The 22,838-nt window shown below is 45.9% G+C and overlaps 1 protein-coding gene across 6 annotated transcripts; it reads left to right on the plus strand.

Moving 5' to 3' along the window:
• Positions 1-1,635: 1,635 nt before the first annotated feature.
• On the plus strand, positions 1,636-22,838 carry arhgap44a (Rho GTPase activating protein 44a). 6 transcript variants are annotated; one of them, XM_084037621.1, is made up of 22 exons: positions 1,636-1,905; positions 10,664-10,703; positions 11,217-11,336; positions 11,471-11,547; positions 11,785-11,896; positions 11,984-12,060; positions 12,178-12,292; positions 12,452-12,520; positions 12,692-12,773; positions 13,227-13,354; positions 13,842-13,953; positions 14,431-14,512; positions 14,699-14,779; positions 15,311-15,424; positions 15,516-15,607; positions 15,995-16,190; positions 17,022-17,039; positions 17,144-17,332; positions 18,494-19,006; positions 20,088-20,233; positions 20,326-20,727; positions 22,491-22,838. In XM_084037621.1, the coding sequence occupies exons 1-22, from the start codon at positions 1,853-1,855 to the stop codon at positions 22,643-22,645; spliced, it is 2,973 nt and encodes a 990-aa protein (XP_083893747.1). In that variant the 5' UTR covers positions 1,636-1,852; the 3' UTR covers positions 22,646-22,838. The 6 variants fall into 6 exon arrangements, with proteins under 6 accessions (XP_083893747.1, XP_083893748.1, XP_083893749.1 ...); XM_084037622.1 differs by having other exon boundaries at positions 1,637-1,905; positions 15,995-16,178; XM_084037623.1 differs by lacking the exon at positions 17,022-17,039 and having other exon boundaries at positions 1,637-1,905.

Consider the following 22,838-nt stretch of genomic DNA (forward strand, 5'->3'; position numbering starts at 1 on the left):
AGGAATCACCGGTGAGAGAGTTTCGGAAACAGGCTAGCGGATGTGAAGAATCATTCGTGCTGATTTAGAAGTGTCCAGAGACACTCTAGAGCAGTAGGGTTTTTTTTTTTTTGGGGGGGGTTGGGTTGGGGTTAGAGTCGAGAGGACCCCAGGAGATGCTTTGAGAAATGCTCGCTGTTTTTAGGGGGGCAGGGTTGGTGTCTGGACTGGGACTGGCCCGTTTGTCTGAGTGGGGACTAATGAAAACAAATGATCCGACAAGGTCAAAAGGTTGAGATCAAGGCTGAGGGATCCTCCGCCCCTCTCAATTTTCCAACGTGGGAGATTAATGAGGGCAGAGGACAGCCATTGCTCTGTATCATTTACTCCCTAAGGCTTCGTGGTGTGCAGCCCACCTGTTGGCCTATTAGGGCCTTATTACGCTGAGCCGGTGGGCATCAGCCCTGATGAGGGGATGTTACTGCTCTGTCTCGTTCACAGCACAGACAGGAGCAACTTGTGAAGTCTCCCCAAAAGCCTCCAACAGCATCCTAATGCTGGTCTTGAGTCAGTTTTTTACTCTTGACAAGATGACGGCATTCACATGTTCCTTTACCAGTATTAGAAGAACACCTCACCAGTACTAATGAATCTATATTCAGACAGGACATCTGAATACACCTATGTTATAACTTACATGGTGACAGCTGTGCAGAGTCAACAGCCCCATGGTGCTGATGGTACTTCACATTGTAGTGCTGAAGATGTTGAGGTTTTTATAACACAAGACTGCTCCCTTCTGGACGGTTGATAGCAGTGCAGAGTCCCAAAAATTAATCACAACAAAGTCAGAACTGATCATCACTTTTACATTTCAGAAAGAAAAATGTATATTTTGTATAAAGTAAAAGTGTTATATGAATGAAAAATGCATTTCAGAAACATATTTAATACGTTATTATTACTATGATTAACTTTCCCATTGTGAGCATAATGACTATAACCCAAGTATAGAAGAATCGTTTATCTTTATCTTTATGTCTTTTTTTTGTGATGAAATTTAGAATGAGCTAGTACTACTTTTTACCTTTTAGCTGCATTACCACATACAAGCCACTAGATGGAGATATTAGCCAGGTGGACACCATTTGTATAAGGTCTCCACTATTTTGATTTATAAATATTAGACATCATTCCTGTGAATTATTGGAGGACTATTTAGTTCCTGATTATTATTTATATTATGTTATTATATCATATCATATATTATGTTATGTTATGTTATATTATATTATATTATATTATATTACATTATATTATATTATATTATATCATATTGCAAACAATCTTGAATTTGAATTTCCTTGTAGCCACTGTTTCAGGATTTGAGCAGCATTATACTGGAGCTAATTACATTGCTGTAATCAACTGATGTAATCAAGACTAATAAATTGGATTTAAACACGTATTAGGATAAACGCCTATTTGATCACGCCTCATAGCCCCCTGGGAACCGGCTAGATTTGATTCCTTTCTCGAGCGTCAGCTTTGATTTACTACATTTCCCACACTGCATTGCCGCGCAGCCGCTACTTGTCACTGCCGTCGCTCTCCGCCTGCGCGAGTGCCCGCGGTGAAGTGGTCCAGCATCCCCTACGCAGGCAGCGCGGCGAACGTAGACGTTAAAGAATAAATAACCTGAGAAATATGTAACCGCGGAGCAAGTTGTCGGCGTTGGCGGTGTGCGATGAGGGAAGGGGAACGCGGCAGGTTGGATTTCGCGTCGCGCCTCCGTGGAGCACGGAGCATTCTGTTGAGAGAAATAATGCGGAATATTTCCCCCCGTAGGTGTTAACGCAGAAAAAAATACAAGATGAAGAAGCAATTCAATCGGATGCGACAGCTCGCCAACCAAACGGTGGGAAGGTAAGCGAACAATTTCTCCGTGCGCTTTTTCTCGCCGGGCCAAGTGAAAGGGAAGAGAACCCCCCCCCTGCATGGCTCCGGATAACATACGCATCACATTATGAGAATATGATTGTTATTACATGTTATCAGGCTATATGGAATACACATGTGGTCAGTGCAATCCCGGGGAACAAAAGAACACCCCGTGTTCATGTCGGTGTCCATTGGAAGAGGCTACCGCATTGGTGTAGGCGCATTGCCCCAGTGCAACCTGCCCACGGAAATACATGAAATATAGACGATCGCAGCATCATCACAGACCCATCACGCAGGAGCAACCCCCCCTCTTTCTGAGAGAATAAAGGTGTCACCCCCCCAAAAAGCAGAACAATGTGTGAAGTTACGGTGTGATTAGATGTAGCTCACTGTGACAGAAGCTGTCAATAGGTGAACGTGATGCAGACGGATGCGGTGTGGGCTGCGACGTGAGGGGAGAAAGGGAAAAGGCGCAATGTTTTCATTACGCAGTAATGTCAGCTGTGAGTGGGGGGGAGGGGGGGGGGGCACCTCTTAGGCGTGGGTTATCAGGTTCGCCAATTTCTGAAGGTCGCATTCCGCATCTGGCATTTAACAGATGTTTTGTTGTTGTTGTTTTTGTTGGACTGATGTGATCGTGGTAATACCCCTTTAAAGAGTACGCCTTATCATGTTACTGTAGTTCAGATCCAACTGAGAGGTTAATGTGGGAGGATTTACATCCAGGTGGTTCTGAAAACCCCTGATCCCCACCTTCAGATATACATTGTGACCTTTTACACAGGTCTCATGGGTTCATCACTTCCCCCCCCCCCAGCACTGGGCCAGAGGGTGTTTAGAGGATTAGGACCAGGAGGTGTGGGTCTTTATTATTTACAAGGCTGTGTGAGTGGTATGGGGGGGTGGGGGGGGCACACCTTGCATGCTCTGTTGGTGCCTTCATTGTCAGTTGATTCAGGCTGCGCTTTCCAGCTCCGGTCCTTTTTTATAATCGTTTCTGTGTGACTCATTCGTGTGTGGGTTTGATTCTGGATATGTGTGTGGGCATGCAGGTTGTGGGCCTCCTGATTCCTTTCCTGTGTGTGTGTGTGCGTGTGTGTGTGTGTGTGTGCACTTACACAGCCCAATTTGAATGCACTCCCCATGTGTCGTGCATTGTCGGTGCTGTTATCAGTGTAATATTCCCTCTGCTGTTTCCTGGAGCGTCTGTCAGCAACAGCTACCTGCTGAGGCGGTCTTCCTCTACAGCAAAGCTTTAATGAGCAACAGCGTTCGCCATGCAAATGGTACCTTACTGTACCTGTTCAAAGCCATGACCGGCCACTCTTAAACCCTCCGCTGAGCTCTGAATCCGGGCAGGGAGTACCAGGTTTGACCCCCTGGTGACCTTGAGAGGTGTCAACCATTGGTCGTGCCATGAAAGTAGATGGAAAGAAAGCCATATAGAAACCTGGGCCAGCACGTTTGTGAATAAAGCAAGACCATCAAAAGCTTGGAAGTGTTTTTATGAGGACAACACCAATGTGGAGGCTCCCTGAAGGTCTGCATGTTGTTCTTGTTTATTATTACAATCTTATTTTTCACCTATTTCAAGACTTCGTCTCCTTCTTCTCTACTGATCATTTGAAAGAGCTAAAGAGTTTTTTTTTTGCTGAGTTTGATCTTCCTTATATTTGCACCCTGAACAATGAAGGGTGATAATGTCCCCTGATGGTACCACCTATATGCTAAGGTGAAATGTGTGAGCGTGTGTGTGCATATATTATGTAGTGACAGTGTGTTAGGATCCTTCTGTCCTTGGGGTGTGGGGGGGTGGGGGGGGTCAGACAAATATGTGTATGTGCAGATTAATGAGGCGTCTTCGTGTAAACATTCACCCAACATTCCTGTCATGTTGTACTTGGCTTCCTGTCTCGCGCTCCCTTTCTGCGAGGAGGAGAATCTTTATCATGATGTGCTCTGCCGACTGAAATGGAGATGCTTTGGGTTTTAAAACCCGAGCTTGTCTTTTCATTTTCTCTCCACTGCTTTCATTTGAACTGAATTCCCAAGGCTCCGGCATAAATGTTACCCTGTTCGATAGCAATTTCACCGATCATAGTTACGCTCCGTCTTGTACTCACTGAAGCTTCATGGGTAATGCTGTTCTGCCGACTCAGGCTTCACCCATCTTCAGCGTGGAATGGGGGGGTTTCTCTGTTGGTTCAAGCTTTTGACCTTCCTAGTCTCAGTGGAGCTGTTTAATACCGCTGACCAGACCACAGTCCTTTCAAAACAACTCAACAAATCCACCAGAAGAAGAAGAACATGGTATGACTTGGATAACAAGAATCTGTGTGAGTGTGTTAGCAGGACTGTGTCTTCATTGAGAGACAATGAGTAAGCTGCTATAATGGCGGCCTTTCAATTCGGCATGTGTTATAAGTAAAGTCATGGCAAGACTTTCTGCATTGACAGTATAGCCGGGAGTCTTTTTTTAAGTGTGTGTCTTACATGTGATGGTGATTGAAGGTCTTTTTCAGTGGGGGTTGGCGATCAGGTGTGCTGTGTCAGCATCTCTCTGGCTCTCCGAAGCTGCTGCAGCTGCTGCTGCTGCTGCTGCTGCTGCCGCTTGCCAGGGTGAGATCCATGTCATGTGATCGCCAGCTGGACCAATCGCATCTGTTGGAGCAAGACTTTGTACAGGAGGATGTGCAGCCATGCATACTCTGTACAGCTAAAAGAAATGTGTTGTGGCAGAGTGGGAGGGAGAGCAGGGTGTCACATCTCTGTAAAGAGCGTGTTGGCTGTTTGAAATGCTTTTGTTAGTTTAGCCCTAATAAGCTCTAATAGAGGCCTTAAGTGTTCGCCATGACATAGAAATCCACATTACAGATATTTGGGGTGCTTTGAAGATGCATTTTCTTTTTTCCAATGCCTTCGTAAACGTCGAACAAGCCAGGGAAAGATAACTTTGTTGCAGGCAGCTCCCACTCTCCATCGATCTTGACCCATTTCTCTATTCCCAACTCACTGCCCTATCTAGGTCGAGGACAGCCTGGTTATAGCATGTATGTCTTTCTGTCAATTTCACCCTTTAAAGAAAGGGAAAACCAATTTAAATTGCCCCCCATTTTTACACTTGAACAAGGCACCACTGTCTCTAGCTCTGCTGACAAACTGCCTCCCAACTCGATCTACACGCTCTGCATCACTCACCTGTGTGATGATCACCAACACCACTAGTTGTGGTAATATCATCCTTCCTACTCATGCCTTTAGGCTTCAGCTCACCACTCTGTGATGCAATTATCAGAAAATGGCAGCCATCTGTGGGCTGGCAGATGAAGATGCGTTCTCTCCCTCCTGCATTGTCTCACTCTTTACTCTCTTCCTCTTCCATCTGGCGATGTGACGCTCTCAAAGACTGTTTTGTGTCCGTGCGTGTGTGTGTGTGTACTTTTGGATGTTAATGTGAGTACTTGTAGTACTCCCCTGCATTAATGCAGACAATAGGGCTTTAACGACTGAAAGGAGAAGGTTGTGCATGAGTCATTAATTTATCCCATAACATATTAATCTTGTAAACATATTTCTGTCAGCGTAAAATAAATAAATTACCGCCTTCGGCTGTTTTTACATTCAGAGTAGAGGTTTGCACATCTGCACCTCTTGGCAAGAATGTGTGTGGGACTCTAAACGAGCATATGCAGCTGACAGATAACATGAAATGTAAGAGGCAACCCTGTTGAATACCAATGCGGCGCCTCCTCCTCTCTTCTGTGTCTTCCTCCTCCACCTCGTCACCTTGATTCACTCGTGTGGCCTTCACTGGCGCAGGTGATTCACCGCTCGTCTGGGCTCACTTTTGTGTAGATTTCTGATCACGTTATTGAATCTGGACTTTTATTCAAGACGAGGCCCTTTCATTTGAAGCCCAGTAATAAGAAATTAGTCATTACTTGTGTTAAGGATCATGTGTCTTTCTATATACAAGCAGCATTGCTGTAATTGGACCTGTATCATTCAGTTGTAGCATCAGGGGTCCGTGTTGATCAGCCTCCCATAACCCCCATCAGTGCCTCTCAGAGACGGCATACTACACGATAGAGTTAGTGATAAAGAGCCTTTGTCAGGGGGCCATTTTGGCCTTCAAAAGAGAGATGATGTAATATGGGACAGAAGCACTGTTTCTCCCTTTCTATATCGCTGATTCAGTCAAACCACTTAATGGGCCCCTGTACCGGTGGTTCACCAAAAAACAAACTCAGCCCTATTGTTGTTTTAGCACAACAAACTTCAAAACACAAAACCAAAAAAACGACTCTGATCCGCGCTTTGATTTTTCTTCTTGACCCTATCGACCTGCTGCGTATTAAAAGTGGGGTTCGGGGTTGACCCAGTCTGATGATCTCACGTCCAACAGGAAGTGACCTCACGGCCTGACTGAAATGCAACAAATGTTTTTGCTAAAGTAACATTAAGTAATATCACAATTTCATTAAGTTAAAAGGAGCATTTCAATGTCTCATAATACATTTATGCTTATTTAAATTAAATTGTCTTTGCAATAAATAATTAAGGAAGTAATACAACATACAATATTTTTACTTTATTTAAAAGCAGTGTTTTATTTCTAGTGCTGCCTTATTAAACCTAATTATTATGAGTAATACACAGCTGTTAGTGAGAGTAGCTATAATAGAGTGGTGCTGTTGTGTGAAATAACCAAGTTCTGGAAAGGAGATGGGCGACTCCCGATCTACATGCCCACTTCCTTCCATTCAAGAATGCCAATAGACGTCAAAAAAACAGGAAGCACTAATCCACTAATAACAATTTCCTGCTTTGTTTACCTCTCATTGGCAGTTTATTATAATTCATTCAAAATCTTGCTCTTTAATTATAGAAGACGATCCTCCATCTTCATTTTCTATGTCAGAGATGTAGAATATGTAGCTGTTCTGTCACATTCATTTGCCTCATTCTGTTTGATGCTCTCTACCGGACATTTGACATCATTTAGGTGCAGTGCGTATGTGTGATGTTGGGCAGATGCCAAGTGTAAAAACACAGTGAAGTCACAGAATGCCTCTTATGGAGATTATTCACCATGAATGAAGTTATAAGAGATAACTCACTGCTTGTTTCCAGTGAAACGTTGCTGAATGCTGCAGGCTCTCTCTCTCTGTCCCTCTCTCTCTCTCTCTCTGTCTGCCTGTCTCTCGCCCGTTCACTCCCTCTCTGGACATGTGCTTGCGTTGTGTGTGCGCGTGCACGCTCGTGTGCACAGCCCTCTCACAGTTATTCTTGCATACTTAACAGAACTGTGACCTAGTTTGCTGGACAACTACAGTAAGTGGGTTTTTCTGTTTTAGTAACCTCGTGTCCCATCAGCCCCTCCGCCTTGTCATTTGGGAGGAAACCGAGCGGGGCCCCTAGATGCGTTTTAGCACAGGGGGGGGAAAAAGTCTGGAGAAGGCAGTAAAATGGAGAGATATTCAGAGAGCACATAGCATAAACACGGCTGTGTGTTTTCTGCGTGTGCCCGACTGTGGATCTCATGCCAGTGCTCCAGGCGGCGTGGTGCCCTGCTGAGGCCCAGGGCCACCGTTCTGCTCCACTACCCTTACCCTCGCAGCAAAGGACCCAGCATCGAGCTCAGCTCTTCAAGGCCCCGGAGACAGCGCTTTAGTTAGCCAGGCTAGCAGTGTGAGCACACCAGAGCATGGCCACTTTCTGGACCTGTGGACGGAAATCCTTCCAGCCGGCACGTGGCTAGCTGCCAAGGCAGTATGTTCAAGACTACAGATGTTATTTTATTCACATTTTGATTATGTGGACATGGATTATTCATGCTTTCATAAACCATGCACGACGCCGCTGGGAGGGGGGCAGGGAGGGTTTCCAACATTACCATATCTCTAGATAGAAATATTTATCATATACGATGTCTGAATGACCAGCTGGTGCACACATTTTTACTTCCAATTTAATGGAATTACATAGGAATGTCTAAGGTCCCTGGGTAAATATGCACAGCACAATACAATTACATTTCTCTTTGGCCTGCTGAGAATACAGAAAGCCCAGATGTGCTCAACAGATTCAGAGCCTCCTTCCTCTTATCAGCACTTTATTACTGTTACTAACAATAGCAAACTTCAAATGCTGCCTATTACACAGTCTATGTGAATATTGTCTCATATTTACTTTTTTTTAATTAAAAAATCTGTTAATCTGAAAGTTTCTACATTTCAGAATTTGACTTGAGATAATTCAGTGTGCTTGGGTTTGTGTGTGTGTGTGTGTGTGTGTGTGTGTGTGTGTGTGTGTGTGTGTGTGTGTGTGTCTCTGTATTGAGTCATCAGTAGCTCCAGGTGAAGGCATGCCTGCTAAGTGGCAGATGGTTGGCATAACCCTGGCAAAGTCTTCCTCTCCCTCCACGAGCGCGCCGCCCACACGGCTGCCAACTCTCCCACGTGTTTACTTTCCTCCCGGTGCTCGTTCTGCACACTATTTGCTGAGAGGAATTTCACTCCTCGCCTCCAAAGATCTCCTCCCAAGTTAGCTTTACATCGAGTTTGTACAGCAACTCCAATACTCCCTGTGTACAGTATTGCAGCCTATGCAACACTGCCATATACGGGCCATTAATGTAGAATACTGCTTCCCTAAGAGGAAATACCACTGTCTGAAAAACAAACCGGCTCAAAGAACAAGACAGTCAGCTGTCTTTGATGAGAGGCTCGAATGCGGTTGAAGTCTGGGTCATAACGGCCACATCAGTTGTGGTCAGCGAGAACATAATGCCTGCATTTAAACTTGGAATGTTCTAAACAGCAAACAAATTTGGGTTTTTACCCCTTCAGTACACTGTATACGCATTCCCTCTGTCATATAGGAATAGTAGGATAGGAATAGGACGCCCCACCCCCCTATTAATACTTTCTAGCATAGCATTGTTGAGGATGTGATGCTTTAGCTTATCAGGAGAGCTCCAGACAGCCAGGTTTCACAGTTTGTCCACGTATCGCTGCCAAACATCGCTGTCAGAGTCGCTTCTCCACATCCCCCATCACCGCCGGAGCTCCTGACCCATCGGAGCTCCTGAGCCCACGATTAAGGTCCCCTCCGAGTCTCCCAAGGGACACCCCGACCAGCCAGCGTGAGGCCACATAGGCAGCTGCATTGCAGACATCCGTGCTACTCAGTGTGGTATACGTGTGACATTTCTTCCCTGCGCGGTCTTTTAATGGAACGTGAGATTTTTAGAAGGCTGTTGGAGTGTCGCAGCAAAACTGAGCCAAACTTTTAGCGGAGCGCTTGGGTTATTTTTATCCCCCCTTGTCATGTAATCACCAATCTGCGATCACACTTTATCCTTACAAATCATGCCAGGAACTTTCTCGCTCCGCTGTCGTTCTCCCTTTATTCATTCTTCGGCATTGCACACGCACACTTCCTGTATTTTTCCTCCTACCTCAGCGAGGCAGAGCCGGTTTTTTCCAACAGGCTGACTGATTACATCCATCGGTACATGATTTGACCCAGTTCCCATGGTTCCATGCTCACGTCTTGGCACTGAGCGCGGTGATGCTACTAACTGACATCGTTAAACTCAGCTTTCCGTGGTTGGCAGCGACGTATGGAATATGTATACACAGCTAAATATCAACATGAAACAGACCCTCTTCACTCCGATTCTTTTCTGCCGTTTTTAGACAGTGATTTACTTCTTTTTTTTTTCAGTTGTGCACTTAATGGGGCACAATACAAGCTCTTTCCCATTCTCTTGGTCAACAGGGAGATGCATTTAGATTTAGTTTTGGACCCAAAAAAAAGCTATTATTTGCAATGGGCACGGGCATGGTCCGGGCACAATAGCAGGAAGAGGTCGGGCAGGCAGGAAGGGGAAGCGCTGAGAGAAAGTGTGCACCACTGGGTGGCTGCTGGGGGTCTGCTGGTCTGGTTTTGTCTCATTCGAGGAGGTCCACTCCCTTGTGAGCCTACAGCCCTTTTGAGCAGGAAGTTCATGTAATCCGCCGCTCCGATAAGGTAGTCCTGATAGGTCCTGGATTGTTGCTTTGGATGTGTGCATTGTTATGTGTTGTGTCCAAATGTGTTTAAAGGAATTCTGGGTAACCCAAATGGATGTATAATATACAGGTGATCCTATTAGCCGATTTGCCTATTTCATCTTTTCTTGAAGAATTATAAAAAGGCATATTGAGCTCTGTTGGGAAATCTGCTCGCACAAAAAGTACCAACGTCTTAAAATATAAGCTGTCTGAACTGAGCTGACACCATATATTTATGATATCCAGTGGTTTGCTCTTTTCTGAGCGTATGGCTCATTCAGTACTCCGGATGAGTAGTTTTATCTGCTTCAGCGGCGGTGCAGCTCTGCTCTTTCCTTCATTCTTTGGCTGAGTCCCCATGCTGCTGGATTCACATCGGGAGGTGATGCTCCCACGGGTGCTCCAAAGTGACAGGTGCATCGATGTGGCCCACCCCCCTTTTGGAGCACTGTCACATTGAGGGTGTGCAAAAATTCAACTTCCAGTGCTGCTTGGACTTTATTAACAGGAAAACATTTTGGATGCAGCCTCAAATTATGAGTTTTATTATGTGACATGCCACATCTTTGCATATTCTCCAATTAGAGTATTTCAGTTTCCTCCCGTGTGTGTATGTGTCATAAAAAAGCCTTTTGTCCTTCACTAGATAACCTGACTGTTTTACATTTTTATCGTTACAGGGCAGAGAAAACGGAGGTGTTAAGCGATGACCTTCTACAGGTGAGTGGTGTGTGTGTGTGTGTGTGTGTGTGTGTGTGGCAGGAAGGGGCGGTACAACACATGCAAACAGGTGATAATGAAATGACGGCCCCATAGCAGTTAGTGCTGCCATCGTCATGCTGTGTTAAGTAATCAGGTGTGAATAATGTGATTATGATGGTTTTGTTATGAACAGGTTTTGTATCAGAGAAAGGTTTTCATATGATTACATCACAATATCTCATGGTTGCATGAAGTCTTTGCCTGCGACTAAAGATGATTTTCATAACAGTATGTTTGATGATTCAATTAAGTTAGTTTGTCTGACATATTAAATACCCATTTCAACTTTGAGTTATACATTTAAATAAAAAATGAAAAGCCTGTTTTTAAATTAAAGTTCTATGCAAGGACCTGACAGACCTGCTCTAGAGAGTAATAACCTCGGCCATGTACCAGATTGATGGTGCTGCATCAGAGATGAAATATGTATTGTGAGAGTGTGTATTACACGGGCGCATGTGTTTCTTCCAGGTGGAGAAGCGTCTGGATCTGGTCAAACAGGTGACACACAGCACTCACAAGAAGCTGACTGCCTGCCTGCAGGGTCAGCAGGGGACTGATATGGAGAAGAGATCCGTCAAGTCTCCGTCTGTAAGTATCTGCATCCATCACTCCCTTCCCCACTTGAATGCCGATGAACGCCTGTGTGATGAGGCTACATTATTCTCACGGTAAGCTCTAGTTATATACACTAATATGATTTATTATTTCATCTCTGCTATCAGAAAAAGCTACCGCTCACGATGCTGGCACAGTGTATGGTAGAGGGGGCAGCAGTGTTGGGGGATGACTCTCTCCTGGGGTGAGTCACTGTAGTTAACGGGCCTCGCACACACACACACACACACACACACACACACACACACACACACACACACACACACACACACACACACACACACACACACACACACACACACACAGGGTCATCTTAAATAATTAATTTGCCTATTGTATTCTTCTCGGCCCTCATTACCCTTGTCTGCATTTGAATAGCGTTTGCTTGCCCCTGACTTTGTGTCTGGCTGCCACTAAACAGGAAGATGCTGAAGCTGTGTGGAGAGACGGAGGAGAAGTTGGCCCAGGAGCTCATCCAGTTTGAGTTCCAGATAGAGAGAGATGTGGTGGAGCCTCTCTACGTGCTCGCTGAGGTCAGCACCAATTTAGACAGTTACGACTTTAGACAATTAAGAAGTTCCTTATGGATGTGATGTTCATTTAGAATTTTTCTTTTGTAGGTGGACATTCCCAACATCCAGAAACAGAGGAAGCACTTAGCTAAACTTGTCTTGGACATGGACTCCGCTCGAACAAGGTGACGTCCACATCCACGCCAGCCAGGCTGCTCATGTTCCTTTAAAAAAACAATGATATGGTCCGTGAAGGAAGCAGGACATATCCAATGGCCGTTTCTTTTACCTCATGCCCACAGATACCAGCAGTCGTCCAAGTCATCCAGTCACCCGAGCACGCTGCAGCCCGGCGCCAAGTCCGAGTCCCTCAGAGAGGAGATGGAGGAGGCAGCCAATCGGATGGAGATTTGTAGGGTGAGCCACCAATGAGAACCCCCTCAGATGTTCTTCCCTCCTCCAGCTCCTTGATTTTAAGACACAAAGTGATCGCAATGCCAGGATGATATTACAGTTGTATGAAGGACTTTAGTCAGATAATTTCTTATGGGATGGTTGATCTACTTTCTGTTTCAGGATCAATTGTCAGCAGATATGTACAGTTTTGTGGCCAAAGAAATAGACTATGCAAATTACTTCCAGACAGTAAGTATATTCTCATGTCATCATGTCACGTTCTTTCTTTTCTGCAAATAAAGAGCTTTTCCCACATTTGCACAGGTTACCATACACATTGTAGATAATCTTCTAACTAATAGCTGCATTATATGATTTACACTTTAAAGGGATTGTTTGTAATCTCTTTTCCTTTTATAGCTGATAGAAACACAGGCAGAATATCACAGGAAGTCACTGGAGATCCTCCAAAGTATCCTGCCCCAGATTAAAGCTCACCAAGGTGAGTCTTGTACCGTGTGTGTGTGTGTGTGTGTGTGTGTGTGTGTGTGTGTGTGTGTGTGTGTGTGTGTGTGTGTGTGTGTGTGCGTGTGTGTGTGTGTGTGTCGGTGTGTGTGTCGGTGTGTGTGCTCCAATTCTGCACCTGAAGCAATATCAAGATGGGGAACAGAGTTAATAGCCCTGACATGTCACATTACAATCTCATTAGGCTATAATTATCCTGCTTCACACTTATGCCACCGGCTCGTTTACAGTTGCTAAACCAAACATCACGTTTTCATGTAAAAAACAATAAATGGAGTGAACTATTCAAATGTTGTCTAATCTTGGACGTCACATCGGATTTATTTAATGAACGCCTGCAAACGTTTTTATTCTTTCACTGGTCTGAAGTCATTGGGGGGGTGCAGCGGAGGTTTGTTTGTGTGATTCAAGCTGCTGTTTGGTGTTGCAGAGGCGTGGGTGGAGAAGCCGTCGTTTGGCAAGTCTCTGGAGGAACACCTGAATATTAGTGGGAGAGAGATTGCCTTCCCCATCGAAGCTTGTGTCACAATGCTGCTGGAGTGTGGCATGCAAGAGGAGGTAGAGGACACACACACACACACACAAAGAGACATCACTTAGGTATTTGGGGTGTGAGCTAATATGCATATTATGGGCATCTTGATACACTTGAAGGGATGCCATGAAAGACACACCTGGCGCTTGATCAATCCTTTGCAACATTGCAAATGTTTCAATTTCATTTCAGTAGAAACCTCCCCCTTCCCATATTTCCTTACCTTGTCAGACTCTGCTGTTTTTGCCTCTTATCTTCTTGACATTGACAGTAAGGAGCAGCTACCTTGCAACAGGAAACATGACTATTTTCGGGTTATCACCTTTATCGTTTGTGGTTATGGGAAATTCAAATCTCACAGCATGCTATGGAAAATGTTAAGCCAACAGTTTTTTTTTTTTTCCACCAATGTCAAGTGCACACAGTAGAGGCTATTACTTTTCCCCCTGCATCGCGTCAGATGTGATAATTACACATGATGATGTGTGTTGACTGTGTGTGTGGCTGCAGGGCCTCTTCAGAGTGGCTCCGTCAGCCTCCAAGCTGAAGAAGCTGAAAGCGTCCCTGGACTGTGGAGTGTTGGATGTGCAGGAGTACTCCTCCGACCCGCACGCCATCGCAGGTGAACTACGCCCACACGAATGCCTTGTTCAAAGCCCATATCCTTAACAACAACCCCTACTCGTTGTAAGTCAGGAAGAAACTGTAAAACATCTACAGAAAAGACGTTTTTTTTATAATGTGGAAAAGGTTATCTCCACTGTACAAAAGTTTACCAGATTGATTTTGGACCTAGTTGGCAGAGCATGTTTTTCTTCATAGGGCGAGCATAGTGCAGTCTTCATCAGCTCTGTGCTCTTTTTCCTGAAGGCTTCTGTTCCGATATTGCTGTGCATTTCACACATTAGCATGAAAATCTGTGTTGAGCGATCTGAATCTGGCAGCTGCAGCTAGCTGCAAGGGCCTGCTGGAGGGAGTGGAAATATGGGCCATGACCTCGCCAGTACTCTGAAGGGAGAATCCCCCCCCACCCCCACCCCCACCCTTCTAAAAAGAGCGAACCAGTTTTTACTCTCTCCCTATTTTTTCTCACCCAAAGGGGCTCTGAAATCGTATCTCCGTGAGCTCCCTGAGCCACTGATGACCACTGAACTTTATGATGAATGGATTCAGGCCTCCAAGTGAGTTGCTGTTTTCTTATTAAATGCATTTTTCTTCAATTATGCCATTGGCCTGGATGAAACACTGAAAATAGTCCAGCCTTAATAAATGGGGCCCTTAACTGCCAACATGAAAAATGGTGACATTTATGAAGAAATGGAGCAACAGGAAACCATAGCGATTTTTTTATTTTTTTATTTCTGCAGCGTTCAAGATATGGACAAGAGGCTACAAGCGTTAATGGCAGTGTGTGAAAAACTCCCGACGGACAACTTGAACAATTTCAGGTAAGTCTCTTTCCCCCATTTTCTGTCTTATTGTGTGAGGAGAGTGCAGACCAGCTGCTAAGGCCTTTTCCATGAGTGAAAAATAACACGTATCTGTTCCAACATTTAACGGGCTCTTCCTTGGCCCATGCTACATCTTTCCACTTAGGTTCATGAGAATCAGCCCAGTATTTTGTTTTTATCATAATCCTTGCAAACAGACTAATCTAAACCAAAAAGCGCAACCTCTAAAATGATGCACCCTGCAGGTTCATTCCAACCGGCAACACCTACAGGCAATAAACGTAACCACAGCAGCAATGCAGACATTCAGGTGGCAGCACCTACAAGCAAATTGCTTAGACAATGGTGACACCTGCAGGCAATTACTTTTATAGCTGCAGTTATCATTGAATGCAAGTGACAAGAATTCCTAGTAATAATAATAATTATAATAATTATTATTATTAATTAAGCATGACAATCATTCAATCGAACATCTCTGACAATAAGGAGTAAATAAGGTATGAAATCTTCCTTTATATCCCACAGGTATCTAACCAAATTCTTAGCCAAGCTAAGCGACTACGAAGACGCAAACAAGATGACTCCTGGGAACATGGCGATTGTTCTCGGCCCTAACTTGCTTTGGACACACACTGAACCGTATGTATTTATTAGTTCTTTAACACGAAGAGCTTGCCTCAACGTACGACATAAGAATCATAGAAGTTCAACTCCACCTCATCTTTTCCAGGAACATGACAGAGATGATGACCACCCTGTCCCTTCAGATCGTCGGCATCATTGAGCCCATCATCCAGCATGCTGACTGGTTCTTCCCTGGAGGTGGGAATCACATTCTATGTATGTAATATTGCAGTCAGGCTGGGGACCAAATCTATCGATCTATTGATCTTCAAGCATTGCAATTAGATGATGTGGATAAAGTATTTATAAATAATTAGGGTAGCCGTTCATGCTATTGTGGCTCATTTCCAGTTTGCTCAAGTCTCATTTACAGACAGTATACCAGCAATTGTTCATATATTTTGCCACCCCGTGGAGTAAACAGCAATAAAGTGCAATGTTACTCTCTCTGAAATAAATATCCAATTATAGATCAATATAATAATAGATATGTAATGGAGGAAACCATTTTAAACCAAAATGCTATTCTTACTACTCGATTGTGAGTATACCGTATGCTGATGGTGTGTCTGCTCCTCCCCTCAGAGATTGAATTCAACCTGACAGGCAGCTACGGCAGCCCCATCCACACCAACCACAACTCCAACTACAGCTCGATGCCTTCGCCAGACATGGACCAATCTGAGCGCAAGCAGCAGCACGACCAGAGCCGACGCCCACTGAGCGTCGCCACCGACAACATGATGCTGGAGTTCTACAAGAAGGATGGGTATGATGCCAGGTGCTGCCTTCTGCCGCCCCCACATCTCGCACTCTTGTTCCACCCGTGCCTCCTCTCATCCCATCTTTAATTCTCATGTCTGAGGCAGTACATGCATCTTGAAAAATCTGTTTACAAATCCTCTCACGTAAAGTTTTCACTTTAAAACCCCCGATAGTAAGGATTGTTCCATATATGTCACCTGTCAATATTTCCAGCACATACAACCCCTATAATCATGATTCATCAAACGAGGAGAAGCCCTAGTCTCATTTGAATACATAGGGCTGAATTGCCTTGAGTGGCATTGTCTCTATGGCAACAGGTCTCTGATGAAGAGCTGTTGGTTACCTCTTTTTTTTTTTTTTTTTTTCTCAGGAAATATTTCTCCACTATTATCTTCCCATCCTCCCACACTCCTCCTTCACAGTCTGTCTAGCACGTCACCTGGCCTGAGTCATTCATCCAGCTGGTGGAAAATCACTGGCAGAATTTTGAACCCGTGCCTCCATCAAAATAAAAGGAAGATGGCCGTGATTTTAAGAAGCACTGATCTGAATCTTGTGCGTTCCATAACCGACGACTATCAACGTGCGAGGATAGAAAATAGCTTTTTTATCTATTCTGAGTAATGCTGCTCCGTCTGTTTGTGCGTCTCTACGACCAAACAGGTTATACTGTTCACTGATACTGAGGCCTGACATCCTCTCACCTCTGGAATGTCACTTGCTCCTCCCTGCCAATGTGGATCCCCCCCCCCCCCCCCGCATCATATATCATGTATTATGTGGTTAAGTCTGCATCACTTCTGACCTCATATCCCTTTTGCCTCTCTTCCCCCTACTAACGCAGCATTAGGAAGATACAAAGGTACCGTATCATGCCTTTTCCCCCACTTCATTCCTTACCATCCCCGCTCACCTCTTTCTTCGTCAACATATATATTCACTCCGGGTGTGTGTTTGTGTTTCCAGTATGGGCGTCCGGGTTATGGATACCTCCTGGGTGTCCCGTAAGGGTTCATCAACGCTGGTGCGAAAGGCCTCTTCTACCCCCCCAGGGATGCAAGGCCCGGGCTCTCCCGCGGACACTCTCATCCCCGAGCAGCCCGGAGAGCTCGCCACCTCCCCGTGCGCAACACCGCCACCTGGAGAAAGGGTTTGGTAAGTCATAGTGGAGACACTTGTGCCTATCTTCCTCACGCAACCCACTCCTGTTCACTTCTGTTGTCGTCACCATCATCACCATCCTCATCTTCAACTTTCTCTGTGTGACCAGGACTTGACTATTCTTAATCCTACTCCCATTCATTTGCATCTCATTTGCTCTTTTTTTTTAGTGCATCTCTGTCAACGCTTCCATGCCTCAGTCTATTATGATTTCTCAAACTCCACATGTCTTCAGTTCTCAACGTGGTTTGTCGGGTTCATGTCATTGTGGGTAAAATTTACAAAAATGATAATAACATTTTTTTTTTTGTTGAGGGTTTTGGTCAAAAAACTGTATGGAACATTTGTTCCTGCACATGGCACTAAGCTTCAATCTGCAAGTCTTTGCAAGCATGCTTATATTTCCAGTATCCCATTGTTGTGGCTTGGCTTTCTCAGCTTTGGTCGCAAATGATTTCCTTTTCTGTTGACACTCAGAATGATTTCACCCTTTTTCGTTGGTATGATTACCATAGCTAAACACACCAATAATGACCTCGTGGTCGCCGCCTTTGTGGCAGACAATAGATAATATGGCTTTGCTGGCATTGCCCTCCTCTCCTGTGGCTCTTTCAGCCAATGAAAGGGTTTTGTGTCTGTTTCACACTGCCCTGGGCTGACTGCAGGACCTGCAATGCAAACAAGTCATATACTGGAGGATGAGGGCAGATAGAGTTTCCATATGCAGCAGAGAGGAGATATTCAGTCGTCGGCTCAGCGTGATAATATTGTGGGCTGCAGACTGGCACTTTGGCTCCAGAGACAGATCCTGACAGCTCCATGCAGTGTGCAGACACAAGGTGATCACAGAAGGAGTCTTACACGATGTCTTCTTTTCCTTTGGCAATACAACGTTCTTTTCCTTTGCTGTTTTCTTTGTGCTTGTCTTTGTAATTTGCACTAAGCTGACTGTGTGCGAATCTTGGTTGCCCACCGCCCACCCTAAAATGCATTTTTTTTCTTTTTTTTATTCTTATGTTTTTGGATACGGACAGACTAACACACACTAACACCCTGCTCATCAAAACAGCTTTATCCTATATCGCTCCAATGCGTCTCCCTGTTCAATCACTAGAGCTGTTTCTTTTGTGCTGTCTATTCTCTTAATATCTACAGCTCAGACAACGTGTCGCCCAATCGGCCGGACACCTCTCATGCCCACCCACCCCCGGGGGAGGACCGTCCACCCCCCCCTTACCCCATCTCCTCATGCCACACTGCCCCCCACCTCTTCTATCCCAAACCCCCGCCCTGCGCTCGCCCCGTGGCACCGGGTCCAGAGTCCCAGCCCCCTGCCTCTCCCCCGCCCCCACTGCGCTGGTCTGGCTTCACTCCCCCCGCCCCGCCCCCTTCCTCCTCCTCTTCCTCCTCCTCCTCGTCCCTCGACATCAATTCGAACCCCAAACCCAGCTGTCTGCATTTCCCCAAGCACAGTCCGCCTGGTGACTTGTCGCATGCTCCCCCACCAGACGCTAACGCTTCACCACTCTACATCAAAACTTCCTTGGTACTATCCCGCCATGACCAGTCCTTTGGCAACCCCCCTAGCCTCCCTTCGTCCGCGCCCCCACCCCCGCCGTGGGCTGCCTGTCCATGTGTCCGAGAGAGAGGACCCCCCAGGCTGACTAGGTAAATACAACACACCCATGGCCACTATGGAGGCATCACAGAGTGGCATCTGTATCTCTCCTCTCCCTCCAGCTCGCTGGCTCATATTTGTTTTTGCTTTTTTCCCCCCCTCCCCCTTCAAATCATATACCTCAGATTCTGTAACATCCAGGTTGTCCAGGGATGCCTCTCATGGGGGTCGCCTAGCAACAAGGGGATGTTACTGGCTTATATAGCGCTCGGTCTCATGCTGGTATTGAGTAGACGATAAATACATGGACAATGCTGCGTATGGCTATCAAAAAGCATGTGAGTGTATTTATTCTACAGTTTGCAGCATTTTTTTTTACTAACCAGCAGAAGGAAAACAGGGAGAAAACATATTTAAAGGTTAGTCATTTAGTACCATGTTTCCATTTAAGTCCTGGTAAGCTACAGTATAGAATATCCTCATGGAGTAAATGCTGAGTTTGACTCTGGCCGATTCCTGACTCATATGTCTGTGGTATTAAACCACACAGGACAGTGACTACACTACAGCAAATCTTTGTCAGGAATAAGAACAAGCTCGCTCGATAACGCCCCCCCTTGTGATTTGGTAGCTCCATGACTCCCTATTCAGAGGGACTATTTTTTGGGAAAGACAGCTTAAATTAAATGGTTGTCATATAATCCGACATGTGAATGTATCTGTGCTCTTTGTGGGTGTTGATTAATCGATAAATTTGCAATTTTACTTCATTTTGTGCATTCTCACTATTATGACCATTAAATTAAATTAATAATAATAATGTTTTTTTGTTTCTACTTTTCATTTTTGATTCGGTCAGGAATCAAGTGTGAAATCATGTGAGTCCAGTTGACTTCCTGGCTGGGCTTTTTAAGCTAAAAGGAATTGGTCTTGGGAAAAAAAATTGGTTTTAATTGGTGATGATGATGATGATGATGATGATGATGATGATGATGAGGGTGGTGGTGCTGGTGGTGGTGGTGGTAATAAAAGCTGTTGTGGCACAGACTCGAGGTATACTGACCTTCAAAACACTGCTCACATACTGTGTCCGGTACTGTTCGCACGCTAATGTCTTCCTGTCTCTTTCAGTTCATTGAAGAGTAAAGAGCTCTCCCCTGTAATTGGACACAAAGGCATCCAAGTGGCAGGTCCGACTGTCCCCCCCAGCTGTAGTCCTCAAGGCAGTAGCCAGTCCCCCCACTCCACAGAGCACAGTCCACACACCCTGCGCAAAGGTCAGTAGGCAATCTGAGCCGGCTTTCTTCAGTTTAAGGATGTATTTTCAGTTTTAACAGGAGACTAATGTGGCTGTGTTGTGTGTTTCCAGGTTCCAAGAAGCTGGCCCCTGTGCCTCCCAAGGTCCCTTACAGCCAGTCTTGCGGGATGTCCGACCAGTCCACAGGTCAGCCGTCACCGGTCAGCCTGTCCCCTACACCCCCTAGCACCCCCTCCCCTTATGGACTGGCCTGCCCTCCAGGGCAAGCGCCCCCATCCTCCCCTGGTCAGACCCCATTTGGGGCGCCCCACTCCCTTTCGTCCCCGCCGTCCCTGACCGGAACGCTCACCAAGTCGCGGCCCGCCCCTAAGCCCAGGCAGAGACCCAGTCTGCCCCCTCCTCAGCCGCCCACAGCCCCCCTGGGGTACACTGGCCCGGTCATGGCCCCAGTTCCTCAGCCCCTGGAGCAGGGCCTCCTGGATGGACTGTCTCCCGGGGAGAGCATGTCTACAGGTAAAACTCAACCTTTGGCAGCAACACCCCCTCCACCACCACAGGTGGGGCTGCAGCGTCCCTCTCTCAGACTCGCTGTGGCTCTGTCCAACGGAGACGCTGGACGAGTTTAGGACTCAGTAGGACTCGTCAGTGTAGATCTAAAAAAAAAAAAAAAACTGTCCCCAAAACGAATGTCTGAACAAATAAAAGTTGCCTTTTAGACACAGATGCCTGAAAATAATGTAAATATTAGCATTTTTGTGCGACCGTAGTGAGCAAAATCTCCCTTGACCTAATGTACCCATCGCTTGTGTTATGTGATGATGTTTCTCGGTTAATGTGCGGAAACATCAGAGAAGCATAGCTCGTCCTGCTTGTATGGAAGTTGCCATTAGATTCATCATGTGCTCTCTGTTTATCTGTGTTGCCCAGGCCCTCACTCGGCAGAGGTAGGTCAGAGGCTTACACACCAGTCCAGCCTCTCTAACCGCGTAGCAGGCGTGGAAAACCTAGCCGGACAAACCCCACATTATATCTGCAGTATGATGTTCTGATGATGAGGTGTTCTGTCATTTTATACCAGTCATTCTGTCACTTTGCTATATTTATCATTCTCTTGTCCCCCCCCCCCTCCCCCTGCCACTATTGTGTACCTTGCAGCCGTGTGAGGCCAGGGATTCAGTGTGGGCTAAGTGTGAGGGGGACTTTTAGGGTAAGCCAGACCGTCCCCGCCCCATGCGCTCCATCTCACTGCCTGGCCTCGTGCTGTGGCTGCCTCTGGGGTCTCCTGCAGCCTGCCTCAAACATACCTACCCGTAGCTCTCAATCAGAAAACCATCCCTATTTACTCTCAGCAGGTTGACATTGTGTCTTTGCATGGTGTTGTGGTTCAACCGATAACGCATGGCTCAAGGACTTCCCAGAGTGCACCACGCTGCGCTCACATTGCAGACGCCGTCGCTTACAAAAGTCCATCTTAAAGCCCCCCCCTTCTTTCGTTCCAACATTTCTAGCCCTTTGCCAGCAGACATCCCCCCTCTAACGCACCTGCCACCGGTATCGGGCGGCCACAGGTAACCCCCCCACTCCTCCTTTGGCAGGTTCATCGCTTTTTATAACCTCTGCTCCCTTTTACTACACAGCCACGCTCCATCTCATTCCTACACAGGAGGAGTCATCAGTCTCCGCTTGGACCTGCTGCTTTCAGTAAATGCAGCAGCACATTAGGAACTATTTAGAGCAAATGCCGTATCCGGTCCTGATGAGATTTTTTCCACCCGTGACTTTTAAGCCCACTTGGTTTTCTTGGTGCCATTTCTCCACGAGGTTCCGCACACATCCTGTCGCCTCTGTGTTGGTTTACCTGGCCATCATTGTAAACGTGTACAGTAATGTGTCGTTGTGCAGTCCATTTGACCTGTTATCGTATTTTATATGACAAAAATATCTGTTTGTCTGTTGTCTCAAAAGACACAAGAAGCTGTGACGTACCACACTTGTCGAGTTGTGATTAGCAACACGCTCGGAAACATCCCTGTGTAGAATGTGAAGCACATGTAATCTACTGATGACTTCAATCAGGGCAGACGTCATTATGCCACTTACCACGAGTTCCGACTCAAAAAAGATTAATATTATTTCTGCTTTCTTCCGTTTTTTACACCTCATTATCATCATCATGTGCCCCCCCCCTTTCTCCTCCTCCTCCTCCTCTTGCTCATCATCACCATTTCCACCATTCTGCTCATCACACTCACCTCTCCCGACATGCTCACCATTAGATATCTTCAATTATGAAATCCCCTCCATCAATGTCAATCTGGACAGCCTCATCGATGAGTTCAGCGGTGCCCCTTGCAGGAGGTCCGTGGCAGTGACAGAGTCTCCAGAGGGGGACGCTGTGCCCGAGGAGGAGCCACAGAGCACCACTCTATGACCAATGACCCTAAGGCATCACAGCTTACCAGCACTCCTGTGGCTGTACATACACTAAACTGTCGCCACCATGGCCTGATGGAAAACACCAATTGGCTTCACCAATGCCCACCTGAAAAACCAGAACACATCTGCTACAGGCTGCAAAGAAACTAATCTCTTACAGTTGCTCGCTAGTACATAAACGTGACTAC

Source organism: Eutrigla gurnardus, assembly GCF_963514095.1.
Source record: "Eutrigla gurnardus genome assembly, chromosome: 20".
Taxonomy (NCBI): domain Eukaryota; kingdom Metazoa; phylum Chordata; class Actinopteri; order Perciformes; family Triglidae; genus Eutrigla; species Eutrigla gurnardus.

What these genes read in the sequence shown, in the direction of transcription:
- arhgap44a (XM_084037621.1), top strand. Translation starts at nt 1,853, where the DNA reads ATGAAGAAGCAATTCAATCGGATGCGACAGCTCGCCAACCAAACGGTG. An exon ending in TAAGCGATGACCTTCTACAG is followed by an intron (nt 10,704 to 11,216) that starts GTGAGTGGTGTG and finishes TGTTTCTTCCAG; the next exon opens with GTGGAGAAGCGTCTGGATCT. An exon ending in ATCGGATGGAGATTTGTAGG is followed by an intron (nt 12,293 to 12,451) that starts GTGAGCCACCAA and finishes TTTCTGTTTCAG; the next exon opens with GATCAATTGTCAGCAGATAT.